General features: G+C 33.4%; 1 protein-coding gene and 2 long non-coding RNA genes across 4 annotated transcripts; 2 read left to right on the forward strand and 1 right to left on the reverse strand.

Annotated features, from left to right (window-relative positions):
- Positions 1–412: 412 nt before the first annotated feature.
- LOC125491901 (uncharacterized) lies at positions 413–1,384 on the forward strand. Its single transcript, XR_007268472.2, has 3 exons — positions 413–590; positions 677–722; positions 1,314–1,384. It is a non-coding gene; the product is annotated as an uncharacterized LOC125491901 (long non-coding RNA).
- On the reverse strand, positions 713–1,421 carry LOC130592074 (uncharacterized). Its single transcript, XR_008970232.1, has 2 exons — positions 1,325–1,421; positions 713–1,226 (listed from the first exon to the last, which is right to left on the reverse strand). It is a non-coding gene; the product is annotated as an uncharacterized LOC130592074 (long non-coding RNA).
- Positions 1,422–4,991: 3,570 nt separating this feature from the next.
- LOC104905825 (cyclase-like protein 2) lies at positions 4,992–18,679 on the forward strand. Of its 2 annotated transcripts, XM_010694461.3 has the most exons (7): positions 4,992–5,480; positions 5,994–6,038; positions 10,114–10,186; positions 16,213–16,310; positions 17,437–17,507; positions 18,126–18,293; positions 18,411–18,679. In XM_010694461.3, the coding sequence occupies exons 1-5, from the start codon at positions 5,063–5,065 to the stop codon at positions 17,448–17,450; spliced, it is 648 nt and encodes a 215-aa protein (XP_010692763.3). In that variant the 5' UTR covers positions 4,992–5,062; the 3' UTR covers positions 17,451–17,507; positions 18,126–18,293; positions 18,411–18,679. The 2 variants fall into 2 exon arrangements, with proteins under 2 accessions (XP_010692763.3, XP_057247731.1); XM_057391748.1 differs by lacking the exon at positions 17,437–17,507.
- The last annotated feature ends 558 nt before the right edge of the window (positions 18,680–19,237 follow it).

A 19,237-nucleotide genomic window follows, 5' to 3' on the forward strand; every position in this document is an offset into this window, starting at 1 on the left:
GTGTATTTGAAGGCATATGACTACTTGTTGGAGCCTATAAATGGAGCAGAAGAGTGGCCTAGTTCAGAAACTTTGGTAAATGCACCAAAACTCAAGAAAGTGCACAATAGGCGCCAAGTGAAGAGAAGGAAGGCAGCTGGAGAAGTTACAAGTTCAGGGAAATTGAAAAAACAGGCTCAGTAATGACATGCAGCCTATGTGGTGTTCAAGGGCATAACAAGAGAGGTTGCAAGAATGTACCTACAGAGTCTGTGCGCATGGGTGCAAGTGAGTCAACTAGTAGCCGTGCACAGAATGTACTTACTGTACCCATGCACCATAGAGGTGTAGGTGTATACACCTACACAAGTGGCTACCAAAGAGTTGCTACTCTCCAACCACAGCAGCCACCACAGCAGCCACCACAGCAGCCACCACAGCAGCCACCTACTCAACCCCTCAATCACACAATCCCACAAAGAAGAGTAGCATGTTATTCAGATTATGAGGGTGAGCAGACCATATATTCATTCAGCCAAGAATACTCATTTAGCCAGTCACAACCAGGGGGTTCACAAGCTTCACAAACAATAACTAGCCAAGCCTTACAGGTATGTGATTTGATTGAATTAGCTAACATTTTCTTAACTTATAATCTGCACATGTATTCTGAATTAGTTTGTTTATATATATTCAGGACCTAGCAATGGCTAGAAGGATGCAAAGGAGAAAATAGTTGAAAGGTAACTTATAATTAATTAATAATATGCTACTACATGCCTTGATATAGTAATTAGAGTCCTAAATAAACCCCTTACATAGTTATATATTGTACCATAAACAAACAAGAACAACAAGGAGTACACAAATCCAAGCCCTAACACACATAAATCCACCCTTCTTCATTTTCAGCATGATATATTTTGATTCACTCTTCCTTGCCTTCTCATTTGCTGTCTTCAAATTGTGCCTCAGCAACATCACTTCCCTTCTAAGCTCCTGCTTCTCCTCCATTAACCCCAAAATCACATTTTTTTGCCACTCTATAGGCTCTTCAACATCACACCATTTGAATAACTTGCACCCCGTTGTATCAGTCTCAGCATCGTAGTCAGGGCATGCTACAAACCTTCTACCAGGGTTGTCTCTTGTCCAGGCTCTGATTTTGGTTACAACAAACCCACAATGACATCTTCTGGGAATTGGGGGCATGGAACCACCATAGCTATTTCTTGACATTATGCTGCCTAGGTGAACAAAATACTATGAATTAAAATTCATATTGGTAAAAAAGGCAAAAAAATTAACATTAGGTTTAATTTTCATTAATGCAGTTGCTTTGTACCTGATTAATGGAAGGTGATGAAGTTGATTTTTTTTTGCTGCTGATGGAAGAACACCAATATCAGAAATTTTCGTGTTGTGGAAGTTCTTATTTTTTGCTGCTCCTGATTTCTTGAGAGAGATGATTTTTTGAATGTTAATATATCTGTTAATATGGTTCAGTTTTAAATATATATGTTCATTTGTTACCGTTGAAGAATTTCGCTGGCTTTTTTGAATTAAAGGGTACTGAATTAACTGTCATTTTGTATTTTAGTGCCACGTCACCATGTATTTATTGCCATGTCACATTTTACTTTTATTTTAGGGGCTGTTAACGACAACAAGCAAAGTTTAGTCCCTTAGACTAACGGCCGTCCAATTTGAGTACCTTAACTGGTACAAATGAAAGTTCAGTACCTTAACTGGAACTTTTATCAAAGTTGAGTACCCTCCTATGTACTTAACTCGTTGGTTGTCTTTTAACCAAGTCCTTGCGGCATGTCATGTCATTGCTGCTTGTGTTAATGTCATCCCGAAAATTCAGGAATTTTTTCCTTGGATAATGCAAAAATGGGTTTTAATTCCCAAAATATGCCCAAAAAAATTAAAATTCCCTGCGTACCGTCCACGTAGGAAGGCACGCGAGAATTTTTTTTTTTAGTAAAACCGCTACTTGCAGTAGCGGTTTACAAGCGCCGAGAAATTTTTTTTTTTTTTTTTTAAACCGCTACTCCGAGTAGCGGTTTATTATGAAAACTGATATCTGCTCACCATATTTTGCGCAGGTAAACCGCTACTCCGAGTAGCGGTTTCTATTTATAAACCGCTACTCCGAGTAGCGGTTTATTTTAAAATTAAACCGCTACTTTGAGTAGCGGTTTCCATAGGTTAAAACAAAAAAAAAAACAATTTTCTCGCGTGCCGTCCTACGTGGACGGTATGCAGGGAATTTTAACTTTTTTGGGCACATTTTGGGAATTAAAACCCACTTTTGCATTATTCAAGGAAAAAATTCGAAAATTCAGCCATAACAAATATCAATATGTTCTTTTATAATGGTCTCGTGAAACATGATTATTAGGCGGAGTAGTTGATTGCATTATTGGATCTGAAGGCGGAATATATATTTACTCAGCCGACCTCTCTCACACCAGCAGTATATAATACTTCTATACTTTTTTTTTTGAGGGGATATAATACTTCTATACTAACTACTGCATTACCATTTGTTTTTTAGGGGTGCCTTACCAAATATATTAACATAATGAAATTATTTGATTTGACTTCGCAAAATGATGAAACCGTATATTCGTTAATGTACTTCTTGTTAACCGTTCTCGCATGCGCTCAAGAAACAAGATTGAACAATTATTTCAGTTCATTGTTATCTGGAAGACAAAAACATAAATTAAGGTCGCAAATAGGAAAGTGGAGCAAGCAAATCAAACAAAATTACTATAGGGAAGACATCATTGTTTGATTGGTGTGGTTTTGAAGGAGATTTAGGATTTATTCGATAGCAAGGATTTGGATGAAAAAAAAAAAAGAGAGCTAAAAATAAACTTTCTTAAGGTTGGTAAAAGGAAATAAGAGGGATTTGATGGGAAAGCAGAGGAAGTGAGGGAAAAGAATACTATTAAATCCTTGCTTTCTTTTTCTCCTAAAATCGAAGGAATTTGACAGGAAAGACAGCTAAGAAGTTTTTACTTAAGTTTTCTTTATTTCCTATTTTCCTTCCCTTCATTTCCTTTACAAATGAAAACCAAATACGTGATTCCTCTCAAATCTACCAATTATATCAAATATTAGAAACTACAACTACCTTTTTTTTTCTCTTTTTTCACTCTATTTCGTTCTTTTTCCTTCCTTTATCAAAAAAAATATCAAACAAATTGTTATGTAACTATCACTAGATAATGTATTCACTAGAAATCCACAATAAAACAGTTTTAGAAATTAATAGATGAGTTGAATCCGGGCCCATTTATTATAAACGTCTATCGCTAATAAGCAATTACATAGTGGGTAAACAAATTTTTTCACATCTTGAATAAAAATTTGTTTTCAAAACTTTTACGGCCTATTCCCTCATTTTCACAAAAAGAAAAAGTCAATACATAAAATCTTAATAAATGCACCACTTTTACTTTTGCTCTTTCCAACACAATTATCTTCAATTTTGGTAATATAGTCTTACAAAATATATATGACAAAAAACTGATTAAGGTTAAGATCGCTCTTTTTTTATAACATTGAAAAGATTAAGAGTGGGTCGTAAATCTCTATTATATATGGAAACTCTTGATTTTAGTATCCACCCTTTTTATCCAAAATATCCCTAATAACCAAATAATATTACCAATTACATTCTCTCTTATTATTTTTAAAAAGGGAAGAAAATGATGACTACAACTACAAGGTAGTTACATCTTATATCTGCACCAGTAAAAACAAACAAATAGAATAATATTACTTGAATGACGATTAAATTAAAAACTTCCACAAAGTCACTTATATAGGGTATCACGCACGCACCACGTGTAACAGATACTAGTAAACTATATAGTACAAGTAGTAAACACTTAGAATTTTTTTACAAATCATGTGCTAAAGTACATTGATAATGGACCCGACTATATCCTCCATCTAATTGATTCACGATGTTTGGAGAGGGAGATAAATAGACAGTTTTATATATTTTTGGCAAAATGAACCTATTTCATTTTTCGATGTTGACCATTTCAATTCCGGCGTTGATCATCCCAATAGGTTCGTCTTGTAACAAATTTAAGTTTGTGGCCAAGAATGTTTTGAAAGCTTTTTTTCCCAATGTTCCTTAAGATTAATAAGGGATAAAGGAGAGTTACAATACTAATATCCAGTTCCTCTTTACATGTTTTCGGTTAGTCCCACATTACCGTATTTTTCCTTACACAAAAATCACAAAACACTGTCAAATAAAGGAGGTGTGTGAATAGTGTAAAAGTCAAAATGTGTGATCTATTTTGAAACGGGGAAGTATATTAGGCACCAGCACAAAGGTGGAGAAAGGAAAAGTGTAGGAGCATTCATAATTTATTTGTGACGCCAAGTGAAATTCACAATCGCACCAGGTTTTCCGCCAAAACTTAAACAACTGAAAAAGAAAAATTTTAAACAACAAAATATAGTGAAATTCACACAGCCGGATGTACCGTAAGCATAGTACATCCAAGACTATTTTTCTGTAACTCTTCATTTGAAGTCATAATCTGAGCAAAAATGTAATTAAAGGAAAGGCGAGTTTCAAATCAGAAAATGAGCAAAAATTAACTTTGAATGTACCATGCATATGGTACAACCGAGTGTATGATGAATAAACTCATAAATTGATCTCAGTCATTCAAAAATACCATCCACGTGTCACAATATGTGGAATGGAAATGGACCCTCCGGGTGCCCAACGTGGTAAATCAGTTCGAATCCTCTAGATAAACTCTACAAACTCTACTACAAACGTAAACTATACATTTTAAAATCATTGACTCATTTTCGTGGGAAGGGGAAAATAAGGGAGTAAATTCCGATGAAAAAAATAGGAGTTTTGAAAATATAATATATGAGTCATTGATTTTTATTGTATGGTTGATAAATGACAATGCCTATATATATGGCTGCTAAGTTTATTGCAAGAAGCAGCCGTCAGTAATAACCCATCAATAAACTTATACACATTAAAACTAACAGTGTCAACGATCTTTCCCGCCCTCCACCCTCCATGAATATTCAGCTCGAATTTCTCCTCTTCTTCTTCGCCACCACCACAATCTTCCTACTCTCCCCTACCCCGTCCTCCGCCACCACCACCGCGGCTTTCCCATCCCCATACGGCGAAAAATCATGCGGTTTATCCAACACCAACGACCTGATCCCACATAGAGATACTTACGGAGATGGGCGGATCATCGACATCACCCATCGTATTACCCCCTATATGCCGACGTTTGGCTCTGCCGATGGTGTCGGTCAGGTGATTTGGCTGACTAAGAGCATAAAGAATGGCTCCATCGCTAACACGTCTGAGATGAAACTTCCCTCCCATACTGGTACCCAAGTTGATGCCCCCGGACATTTCTTTGACCACTACTACGATGCTGGTTTCGATGTCGACACCCTTGATCTTAATGTCCTCAATGGTATATTCAATGTTTTTATCTTGTTTCATTTTGGGAATTATATTAGATTCATTGCTCCTACACAGTTCATAAATTCTGAAGTCTACTACACTTTTCATTTCTACATATCTTATCATCTGTGCTTAAGTTAATTTTTTCATATTAAATTACTAATTGTCTATTTTACTGATTAAAAATTGAATTTTATTGATTTCTAGGGCGATTTTATTATATTCTTCTGTAGTTGTTTGATGATCGAAACTGATTTTAACTTAATAGTATTTTGCAGTGAAGTGTACGTGAACAAGCGTTTTAGTAAAAAAAAAAAAACAAGAAGATATAAATACTATTAAATGTTATTATGACGCATAAAGTTTCAAGTCAAAAGGATCAAAGGAGTCTCATATGATCATAATTGATGTGAAACAGTGTAAAGTTTGAATTTTACAAAAAAACAAAAAAAAAAGAAAGTGTAAAGTTTGAGCACAGTATATATCTGATAAACTTGCATTTTTTTATTTATTTTTACAACAGGTCCCGCTTTGTTGGTTGACGTAGCCAGAGATAGTAACATAACTGGTACTTTATACTCCTATCTTCTTTCTCATTTTCTTTCGGTCAACTACTACTCGTAAAAGCCTATGTCTTCTAAAACTATCGTTCTTTCTCCAATTTTTTCTCTAAACAGCTACTACATCTATTTAAAATTAATTGTTATATTTACACTTTTTATGCATGTCAATACAAAACTTTGAGGACATATATCTTTAGTTTTGTATTTGTAAAAATTATAAAAAATACATATTAATAAAATACATACTAATACGAATCTAACAAGATCCCATATGACTATATTTTTATTCACGTATAAATCACAAACGAGGATCAAAGTGCAATTTGTGAATAGTGTAAAATGTCAAAGTATAACAGTTAATTTGAAACGGAGGTAGATGCATTTTCTCTAAGGTATAAAGAATAGAAAGCTTCACAACAGAAAAAATAAAAAAGAAGTTGAAGTCTCCTACAACGGATTGGCTATAGCTTATCTTTTATATCACGATTTAGGCCCTATTTACTTCACCTACTAAACTAATAAGGTCCTTTTGATTGTATATATATATACTACCTAGGTTTCTTTAAAGTTCTACTTAGTTACTAACTTACTGTAGACACAATATTATCGGCAATATGAGAGTATGTTTTTGGATCCACTTGTATTAAATAAATAGAAATATATGAGGAGAGAATATTGGATCCACTTGCATGAAATAAATATAAATAGCAAAAAAAAGTGAGTCCTAGGCCAATTAACTAAGAATATTTCTTTTGCCAATTTAGGAATGAAGTAAAGTAAATGCACTCGATAGAATAGATTGGAACGGAGAGTGAGTAAAACTTCACAAAATGGAGGGAGTAACTTAGTTCATATATGCTACGTACATATATGAAGTAATTTACTTTTTTCACATCAAATTCAATATATTTGATGTGTTATGATAGAACATCGTTTATAGTACTACTAACATTTTTTGCACGCTATGCGTGCGTTTTATGTTAACGTTTTTTTTCTCGATTAGTCATAATAATCATAGTGTTACAAAATAATTGATTCAAATACACATTTGCAATCATTTTTAATTTTTTAAATATATTTTTCTTAAACTAACGTTTCGTTGGTTTTTTTAGATATTTGTTTATCAATATTAAAATATAGTATTGAGAGAAGGACATACTCCATCCGTTTCATTTTAATTGTTACACTTTGATATTTTACACTATTCAAAAATTTCACTTTGACCATCATTTGTGATTTATACGCGGATGAAAATATAGTCATGTGGAATCTTGTTAGATTCATCATAACATGTATTTTTATTAATATGTACTTTTTATAATTTTTACAAATACAAAACTAAAGATATATATTCTCAATGTTTTAAATTGGCATGCGTGAAAAGTGTAAGTGTGTAGATTAAAATGAAACGGATGGACTATAAAGCAAAAGAATTATTCAAATATAGTATTGAGAGAAGGACATATAAACCAGAAGAAAGCTTGTACCCAAATAAAGCGGAAGAATTTGTGTATCAAGTTGAATCGTTGAATATTAATAAAGTGGAGGAGTTTGATTTATATAATAGTAAATATTGAACAATAACCAACCTTTAGATTTTAAAATATTATTAGTATAACTATTCATATGAAATTCAAGATTTATTTTTCTTCTGATTGTGTCAATCAAGTTATTATTGTTTAATTTTTAATTAAAGGCTTTGACACATATGTAAGAATAAAAAATCATTCTCCTTAATTAAATATTTAATTAATATTTTAAATTCAATTCCATTGTTAACTTGTTCAATATATATGGGAAGTAGGATGAAGAAAATATTATATAATTTATGTGACAACTGAAATTTATTAAGGGTATATAAGACTTTTTATATGGGGACACCATCTTCCAACCCCCTTCACTTATATAATAGAAATATTTAATTGATATTTTAAATTCAATTCCATTGTTAACTTGTTCAATATATATGGCAAGTAGGATGAAGTATATATATATATATATATATATATATATATATATATGTCAACTTAAATTCATTAAAGATATATAAGACTTTTGTAAGGGGACATAATCTTCCTCCCCCCTTCACTTATACTACCTCCGTCATTTATTAGTTTACACACTTTGACTTATAACACTATTCATCTTTATTACTTTGACCGTCATTTGTACTTTATATGTAAGGAAAATATAATCATGTGTGATATTGTTTGATTCGTCTCAATATGTAGTTTTAGAATATTAAATTTTTATAATTTTTACAAATACATAATTATAGATATTATTACTCAAAGTTTTACATCGATAAATGCGAAAAGTCAAAAGAGGTAAACTAACAAAGGACGGAGAGAGTATAATAGAGATTATTGATTTGAATTTTAGCTACTTTGTTTATTCAAATCATATATATGTTTCTAATATGATCGTTATATCATACTATTAATCATGAAATAATAGTTTTATATATGAAAAATACTCATTTTTATATGAGAAATAAAAACAAATAAAAGTGTGTCATTGACATGTATTGTGACCCTAATCCCACCCACAAACCGTATAACCGGACCCAATAATATACCCAACAAATCGTAACCCGCACACCTAACCTGTGTGGACAGGTTTATAGCAGTTCATCACGAAAAAAAAAAACAATTTATATACATATCAAAGTTCGTTAGGAAACAGAAACAATGTCTCGAGAGATGAGATATGGGCATGTTTATTGGCAAAACTAGCGGTTCTAGTAGCTGTTGGCAGTTGTGGTAGCTGCAACTGTTGGGGGTAGCTGCTAGCTATTTACTAGTAGCTGTCAGCGGTCAACTATTAAATTAGTTGTTTAATTAGAAGTGTTTGGCAAAAGTAGCTGTTGGAATTGTAAAAAACGATAAATGACATTTATTCTAATATGAAATGAACTAAAACAATTTCATATATTCGTTCAATAGTTAAATTCAATATTTATTTTTGCAAAGAAGTTACACAAAAAGGAGTATACGACTTTTTAGCTGCTCAAAGAAATGTATAAATCTAAGAAAATATTCAACCCTCAAAAAATTTAGATTACCAGTTTTAACTAAAATATCTTTAAAATAAGTCTTTAAATTACATCTCTGCTATTGTAAAACAAACATTGAATTGCAATAAAATAAAATAATTATTAAAGAATAAAAGGAAAAAAAACAAAAAAAACTGGTTAATAATTCTACCTTATGCTATTATATAGTGTTTATTTGCTAGACCACTACCTCTAAATCTCAAACGTTACTTGTAGTAACGTTTCACAACCGCTACCCATAATCTACTCCAACTGCTACCTGCTACTATAACCACTACCTTACCAAACACTCATAATTTTCTTAAGTAGTATTTCAATCTTGTCCAACTGCTAACCGCTACCTCAAACACTAGTGCCAAACAGGACCATATATGGAAAAGGGCCCTTTTCTTTTGTTATTTTTCAACTTGACATTATGAAATATGTGCGATCAACAATAGTTTTATTCACATACTATCTCCGTTATTATCTCCGTTATCTCATTAGTTGTAGCGATATAATTTTGCATTAGTTATATACTATATAATAATCTCGACCAATAGTTTTTGACGAATCTAAATACTTCCTCCGTTTTTTATTAGATGTTACACTTTTCAAATCACGGACTCCTATGTAATTTTTGGAGAGGAGAGACATAGAGAGAATGAAAAATAAAAGGGTCCCATGTGAACATGTGATAGGAGAGAGATAGAGAGAAGTTATTACCCAAAATAAAAGTGTAACATCTAATTTAAAACTTCCTAAAATAAAAAGTGTAACATCTAAAAAAAACGGAGGAAGTATAACATTTAAAATGTTGGTTTTGTCCTAATGTGTAATTTGTAGCATATCAACATCTACTAATAGATAAACCTTTTGCATTGACGGACATAAATATTCAAAACTTTGCAACTATAAAAAATTTAAAATATATTTATATTACTTATGTTTATTTTTGTTTTCTTTTATGCTCAAGTAAAAGTTACATAGTACATTTGTTCTTGTTTCAAAGTTAGTGATATAGTTTCTTATCTCTTCTCCTTTAGCGGAGGCAATGAAGCTACTATACATACCGAAAGGAGTAAGTCGTGTACTTTTTAGAACTCTAAACACAGACAGGTAAATCTGACATTTAGCTACTCATGTACTCCCTCCGTCCCAATTTATTTGCTACATTTTGCCATTTAGGGGTGTCTCAATTTACTTGCTACATTTGCAAATATGTCCATATATAGTACATAGGTCCCACACTTTATTTACAAATTTCTCATCACTCCCTTCTTGATTTTGTAAATGTTTCCATATATAATACATAAGTCCCACAATTTACCTATTTGCTTTTTTGTTAATTCCATTTATGTCAATGGTCCCCACTCCCTCCTTGGTCTTTGTGAAAAAGTGCTTGTAGCAAATAAATTGGGACGGAGGGAGTATTACATTTATTGACAATTGATATTGTGTACACTGGATAACAATAAATTTATTATAAAATGAGTCACTTTTTACAATAAATATGGTTCATTGTTTAAGTCTAAATAGGTCATTTTATTTAAGAATGCTTACTTGGTAACTTTTAACTTAAATGGGTTACTTTTATATATAAATGAAAGTGACCTATATAAAGGTTAAAGTACCAAGCGGATTTTGATCTAGTGGTAAAAGTTTGGCCTTATGACTTAAAGGTCATGAGATCAACCTCACTCGAGACTCTTTGGAGGTGAGGTTTCCCTTTGCATCTCACCTTCCTCCAAAGAGTCTGATCTGTAAACCAAACTGGTTGTACCTGTGCGAAGGGCCAGTTCAATTGGGTCATTAATTCGTCTTACCAACTTAAAAAAATTATACAAAAGCTAAAATTACCCTATTTAACACGTGACTGTTTATCTTAAGGCGGTTATTTCTATATAAGTAACTCGGTTAAGACAACAAATTTACATCCATTTCACAATCACAAACTTTTATATGAGGCGGGCCACACCTTCAACTAATGGTGTGGCCACCCCCCTTCCTCTAATTAACTAACCCCTCCCCTTCTCTCATGTTGTCACGCCCCCTTCCCCTTTTTCTCTCATTTTTTTTAACTCTTTTTTTTTTTTCTCTTTGATGTGTCTCTTATTTTGTCTTATTTTTTTGCCTCATTTTCTCTCTCCTCTATTTCCCCTTTTTTTTTCCTATTTTCTCTCTCCTCTATTTCCCCTATTTTTTTTTCCTATTTTCTCTCTCCTCTTATTTCCTTTAGAATTTTACCATTAATTCCCCTCCCCGCCCCTCCTTTCTCTCATTTTTTTAACTCAATCTTTTTTCTTTTTTTCTCTTTAATGTCTCTAATTTTTCCTATTTTTTTGCCTCAATTTCTCTCTCCTCTTATTTCCCCTATTTTTTTCCCTATTTTCTCTCTCCTCTTATTTCCCCTATTTTTTTTTCCCTATTTTATGATACGAGAAACCCATTACTTCATAATAAGTAACTATTATTATTTGTACCCTTATTTTATCATACGAGTAATTCATTTATTCTACAAGTAACCCTCATATATATTTTCAAATGACCCATTATATTATAAAAGTAACCTCATTAGTTAATAAAAGTAACCTTAATTAAATGTATGAGTAACCTTATTTATTTGTTCGAGTGACATCATATGTTCACAAAAGTAACCCCAATTATTATATAATAGCTTGAAATATTTATAAAAATAACCATAATAAATGTACAAGTAACCTCTTAGTTCATAAAAAGTAACCCCATTATATATTTAAAGTAATCTAATTCATTCATAAAAAGTAAAACGCGTTACTTTCCAATCCTAAGGTGTTACTTTTAGTGAATTATATATTACTTTATCGAATGTTAAGGGGTTACTTTACTGACACTAGGGATTACTTTTTATAATGTTAAGGGGTTACTTTTATTGAAAGTATAGGTTACTTTTTGTAACTATAAGGGGGTTACTTTTTTTATAAATAGGGGTTACTTTTACTATAAACAGGGGTTACTTTTACTAAAAGTATAGGTTACTTTTGCTATAACTAGGCAGTGGCGGATCCAGGAATTTATGAATAGTTGGTCACTACCGACTAGGTTGACAGAATTGGCTAAGGGTACGGGTACGGATACGCGTATCCATATAAGATAATCCATGAATTTAAATAAAACTACTTCAAATAAAATCAATTTATGACTAATAATAGTTCATATTCGATAAAATAGTACCTAAAAATAGTGGATTTTGAGTTGGCGTTCTTTTAACAAAAAAAACTTGAAATATCCTTCGTTTTTTTCCTTTTCATTCTGAAAATTAAATTAATACTTTGAATGAGAATAAATAAGTCGATTGAAAAAGCCAACACAATACAATCAAGCAAATGATTTCTAAAACATTCTAATTCATATCCTTAGTAACATATTTCATAAATCACAAATTCACATCAATTTCCAAATCACAACACAATCGAGTCAATCGTAATGGCATCCTAATCTAATTTCCAAAATACAACACAATCAAGAATGATTCAATCAAGAATGAAATCAAATTGACAAAAATTCACAAATAAACATCAATTTTCAGCAACAATTTACAACCCAACAATGATTCATGAAGAATAATTCAACAATTTTCAAGAATGATTCAATTAAGAAGGTTGAATTAGAACTTTAAGAATACCTGAAGTTTCTGCCTGCTGCCGCCGCCTGCTGCCGGCCTGCCGCCGCCAGCTACCGGCCTGCCGCCCTCTGTTGCCTGTTGGTGTGTTGGTCTGTTGCAATTCGCAAAACAAAGACCCAAATCAGATTTTTTTTAGACAAATAAAAACCCTAACAAAATCAAAACAACAAAATCGAAATGCTAATAACAAAATAAAACAAAACAAAATCAAGCAAATATGAAATAACAATTCACGTTATTCACCGGAAAACTCACCAACAATTGCGACTTGCGTTTGTTCGACTACTCGACTGAAGACTGAAGTGCGACTTTGTTCGACTACTCGACTGAAGACTGAAGTGCGTCGCACACTCGCACCCTCGCAGCGTCGTGCGGTTTGTTCGCGAACTCACCGGAGTCCGGAGGTGCGGCTGCGGCGCGCTGCTACACTTAACCCTTAGGGTTTTTTACTTTCGCGAAGGAGAAAGAGAGAGAAAAAAGAAGGGTTTGGTTAACAGAGTGAAACGCTGAAAATGAAAAAAAATTTTTTTTTTTTTTTTTTTTTTTTAAATAATAGTTGGTCACGTGACCACACGTGACCAACAGTAGATCCGCCACTGTAACTAGGGGTTACTTTTAATATAAGTAGGAGTTACTTTTTGTAATTGTAAGGGGGTTACTTTTGCTATAACTAGGGATTACTTTTACTGAAAGTATAGTAGGGGTGTAAGTTCGGTTTTTGGTTTGGTTTTAGGTCAAAACCAAACCAAACCGAAATAAATTCGGTTTTGAAATTTCCAAACCAAATCCAAACCGAAATTCGACTCAATCCAAACCAAACCAAACCAAAATATGAAACCAAAAACCAAACCAAACCAAATCAAACCGGATTTTTTTTATCTTTCAAAATCTAAACCAAAACAAACCAATTTTTTTTTCATATTCCAAAATCCAAACCAAACCAAAATGAAATTAAATCAAACCAAGATAAAAACCAAACCAAATTACTAATTCGGTTTGGTTTGGTTTGGTTTTCGGTTTTTAACCAAATAACTTACACCCCTAAAGTATAGGTTACTTTTTGTAACTGTAAGGGGGTTACTTTTACTATAAATAAGGGTTACTTTTACTGAAAGTGTAGGTTACTTTTTTGTAATATAATGGGTTACTTTTATTGAAATTAGGGGTTACTTTTTGTAATTATAAGAGATTACTTTTGTAATTATAAGGGGTTATTTTTATTTTCATAAAAAGTAACCCTATTAATGCTAAGGTGTTACTTTTAGTGAAACTAAGAATTACTTTTTCGAATACTAAGGGGTTACTTTACAGAAACTATGAATTACTTTTTATAATGCTAACGGGTTACTTTACTAGAAAGTATGGGTTACGTTTTGTAATTATAAGGAGTTACTTTTTTGTAATAATAAGGAGTTATTTTTTGTAATTATAAAAGGTTACTTTTGTTAGTATAAAGAGTTACTTTTACTAAAACTAGGGGTTACTTTTTTCGAAACTATGAGCTACTTTTTCTGAAATTAAGAATTACTTTTTATAATTATAAGGTGTTACTTTTATTGAACTTAGGGGTTACTTTTTCTGAAATTCGAAGAAAAAAAAGTAAGAAAATGTATATATTCAAGAGTTTCAGAGTGAGTTGTAAATATAGTATACTAAAATTAACAAGTCAAATTGTATACGTATATCACTTGTGATCATATCCCCATACATTAATTTAAAGGCAAAAAACTTTTTGAGTACGAATTCAACGGATAATTATCATATCCACCCCAACAAAAAAAAGTAAAATATTGAGAAACTACAAAAATCATATCTAGCAGTAGGGCATTGTTAAACATCGCCCCACAATTACTTAAAATCGCCCTGAGACTATTTTATTGGACTGTTTTACCCTTTTTTTTTTTTACCACCCGCCATCACCTCCCCCACCACCTCCCACTACCCGCCATCACCTCCGTCCTTCTGCCACCCGCCACCTCCATCTGATCTTCTGCGTATGCAAACTGGAGTTATTTTCTACAAGCAACATCTGATCTTCTGAGTACCCACCACACAATCGACCAAGAAAAATGGTACAATGAGCCGCAGATGAACCGAGTTTACCTTCTTGTAAACATGCCGCAGATGATCTTCTGAGTACCCATCACCTCCGTCCTTCTGCCACCCGCCACCAACCTAGCGTCGAAATTTTTTTTGAACCATGGGGGCAAACGTCTCGCCGAGACGATCGCCCCATGGCCCGAACGTCAGGCCTGGACGTTCGAGCCATGGGGCGATCGTCTCGCCTGGACGTTTCACCCATGGCCCGAACGTCCAGGCCCGACGTTCGGGCCATGGGGCGAACGTCCAGGCGAGACGTTCGCCCCCATGGTTAAAAAAAAATTCGAGATTTACTGGGCCATGGTTGGCGATGGTTGGCGATGGTGGTGAGAGAAAGGTGCCGGCAGGAGAAAGAAAGGTCGAAGGAGAGAGAAGGCCGGCGAAGGTGAGAAAAGGCCGCGACGGAGAAAGAAAGGCCGTGAAGGAGAAAGAAAGGTTGACGAAGGTGAGAAAGGCCGGCGAAGGAGAGAGAAAGGCCGACGAAAGTGAGAGGAGGTCGGCGAAGGAAGAGAAAGGTTGCTGTGGGGGATGGCAGGAGGTGAGGGTGGTGGTGTTGGATCTGAAATTTGAGGTGAAAAGGTTACCAATGTAATTTTAATTGTTTTGTGGGCGATTTTAAGTAATTGTGGGGGCGAGGTTTAGAAGTTCAGCTAGCGGTACTATCACACGCATGCCCTATCATTATATTTCATCATCATGAGCATGTACAAGTTACTCCAATCCAGTCTAAGAAAAAAAACAAGCAAATGCGAACCGGAGGTTGTAGTATACAACAATCCAGTCTTAAATCTCATTCTCATCCTCTTCAATGCAAGGCTTAGGAGCTTTGCTTTAATGTGGCCTTAAACCGACTTCCAACCACCACTACAACACCAATCCTAGGTCCAAGCTCTCATTATCCCGCTCTTGCTAACGCCCTAATGGCCGCCTTCAAGCGAGCCCAAGCCCACATGCGGCGCACGTGAGAGAAGTGGGGTCCAGTGGGTTTGCTGTGGGTTTTGGTGTTTTCACGAAGAAGAATTGGGGCGGCAGGAGGGAGGAGGGAGGAAGGAGGAACGAAGGAGATGGTGGTTGCCGTTGGAGTTTTCGCGAAGAGGAATTGGTGAGGGAGGAGAGAGAAAATAAAAATGTAAGGGAAGGAGGAAATGGGCGGGGAAGAGGAAGAGGTAAACTAATATGGCCGCACGATTTGAGTTTTGTGTGGCGGGTTGTACCAAAAACGCTTTGTTTCACAATCGTTTATTATGCATCTTTTTCATTCAAGAATATGTATATTCTTGAACTTCGTATCTAGCTAAGACTCTTAAGAGCTAATCATGGTAGAGCAAATAGAGATTGCCAAAAAATCACCACTAAAAACGTAACTTTTTTCTCATTATAGGCACCTTATGTTCAAGAAGGAGTTTGATTCGAGTTATGTGGGTTTCACGGAGGATGGGGCACAATGGTTGGTGGATAATACAGACATCAAGCTTGTTGGTACGTTTATACTCCCAGTACTTGCAAATAATTGTTACACCTACATTTGTTATGCATGTCAATATAAGACTTTTAAGACTAATATCTCTAGTTTTATATTTCTAAAAATTATAAAAAGTAAATTAATAAAATACTCCCTCTGTTTTTTTTATTGTTCTCACTTAGAATCTTGATACTATTCATGGTTAGAGAGAATCTTTTCAATTTTTTTCAATTCATAAGAAAAAATATAGTCATGTGGGATCTTGTTTGATTCGTCTCAATTAGTACATTATTAATCTTCAATTGTTATAATTTTTACTAATATATAATAAAAGATATTTAAGTTCAAAGATGTGCATTGAAAGATATGCAAATGAAAGTGAGAAAGATAAAAAAAAAAAAAAACAAAGGGAGTACATATTAAGACGAATCTAACAAGATCTCACACAACTATATTTTTATTCACATATAAATCATAAAAGATAGTCAAAGTGAAAATGCTAAAGTGTAACAGTATTATATAAGCTCTCACTACCTCTAAGCTGATTTAGTTTATCTATCATGTATATGCAACATATTTTATATTGGTTGATTGTAATGTGTTAAAATTTAAATGAGAAAGAGATGGAGTATAGTGGTAATATCAACCAACAAAATAAAGTGGCACACCAATGACATACCTTGATTGGGGTCCAAAAAGGACCACAAACCCGCGCCACACTCACCAAAAGCCCAACCATCAATCTTATACCAAATAAGATGTTTTTAATGTACTTTCCTATATAAATAAGACATACACGTATGTTTTTTCTTTCTATGCGAGATAAATGATTATCTCATGCTTTTTCCATTCTCTTACTTTGATGTACATATTTTTTAAAAAAAATTGTTGAACTTCCCAAAATACCAATCGTGGAATAGAAGATTTTGATTCGGTAGAGGCTCACTTGGTATTCATCATATTAAAGTATATTTATTCTTTTACAACAATGAAAAATAATATGTATACTATTGTTGTTACTTGGACCTTATAACACAATGGACTGAATAAATTGTAGGAATAATGAACTTGACTATTGAATTAGGTGAATATGGGACAACAATCCGACATGCTCGAACTGATAGTCATATATCTACATTATAGGTGTTGACTACTAATCGGTTGCTTCGGTTGATCACCTGTCAAGTACTCATCTTATCTTCCTGGAAAGCAGGGTATGAAATTTACTCCAATTCCATCTGCATTAGTCATATACATGAGCTTAAGGCGATTTGCAATCATAGATCAATAGGATCATTAGTCAGTAGCATGATGAATCTTTACAAAATAAAATTTTATACACTCGATTTTAATCGCAGCATGATGCACTCAAAGATATTTTCGTGCTCATTGTGCTAAGATGCTAACCACATGCGAGCTTATCCATTGAAAAAAGAGAGATATGATGCTTGATGGGATACTGCTATCACTTATTGGTTTTGGGACGGAACCCTGCCGACATTGTATAATTTTTTTATGCAAAAGAAGGCGAACCCTTGCGACATTGTATATGGTTAAATTATCCTCCGACGTGAGATTGTGTTAGTCCCAATAAAATTTATCATGGTATTAGAACGGACGATCTTAACTCATTATAGTTGAGGTTCAAATTAGCAAAGTGTGACCTTTGATGTATTATGCACCGAAAGTGTAATTGATACGCTCCAAATCATCTCCTAAATTGAAACAAACATGAATTAATTATCCTAGCTCAAATACAGATTGATTATAATAAAATTTAGCCAATTATTAACAAAACGGAAGCAATAAATTACTTGTTTGTTATGGTGCAGGAGATTATAATCGTCGAAGCTCTAAAGCTAGATGACATCCCTGCAGGAATGTATAATGTCCATTGCTTACCCCTAAGGCTTGTTGGTGCTGAAGGCTCACCTGCAAGGTGCATTCTAATGAAATGAAGCGTCTGTGCCACAAAAATAATAATTAAATAAGTCTCTATGGTAAGTTGATTCTTTTTAAGTCAACTTCACAGTTAGTTGGCTTGCATGACCTCCATTATTTTGTAACTATTCTTTTTAATTGTTAAAATATATGTTATGGATTTTATTGGTTCGCAGGTTCTTTGCAGTACAGATGAGTATGGAAATGGAATCGGGTATCTCTGGTTTAAGGCCATATTCAAAATATATGCAGAATCATGTGTCATGTAACGTAACTTACATATGTAGTCTGATTTGCATAAAAGCGTGTTCAATGTAAACTAGTTATCAACTCCATGAAGTGCACATGTTGCATGTAAGTATTTTTATTTGAAAGAAAATAATGAACTTCATGTTATGTTCAAAATTACAGCAAGAATATCTATATATATATCTAAAGTAATAAAATCCTTGAGGCCACGTGTCGTTCAGTTAGCGATTTCAATCCCATGTGGCATGCTCCTTTGCTCAGTATTCCTCGAAGCTTAATGAGGGTGTCTATGTGTCACTCGAATCAAATCATATGTAATTGACGTCAATTAAGGATTTTAATTGATATGTGATCAACATAATTAAGGAAACGTTTATTGGAATAACGTAGTCTTTGTAATCTATGTGAACCAAATTGCACGTGAAAATCAAAAAAATTAACTCAATATCAATCACGATATTAATTGATACATTTTCGAATCAATTAAGGAATCAATTAAGGAAATATCAATATCAATCACGGTTGTAATTGATACTAAACCAACCAACCATGCTAATAATACGGAAACAATTTTACATTACTATAATTACAAATAAATAAATTAGAAAACAATTAGGGAGGATATTAGAAGATATATTTCAGAATTAAATTTTCGAATCAATTAGGAATCAAATACGGAAATTTGAATATCAATCACGATTGTAATTGATACTTACCCAACCACCATGCTAATATTAAGGAAACAATTTTACAT

Source organism: Beta vulgaris, chromosome 1 (assembly GCF_026745355.1).
Source record: "Beta vulgaris subsp. vulgaris cultivar EL10 chromosome 1, EL10.2, whole genome shotgun sequence".
Classification (NCBI taxonomy): domain Eukaryota; kingdom Viridiplantae; phylum Streptophyta; class Magnoliopsida; order Caryophyllales; family Amaranthaceae; genus Beta; species Beta vulgaris.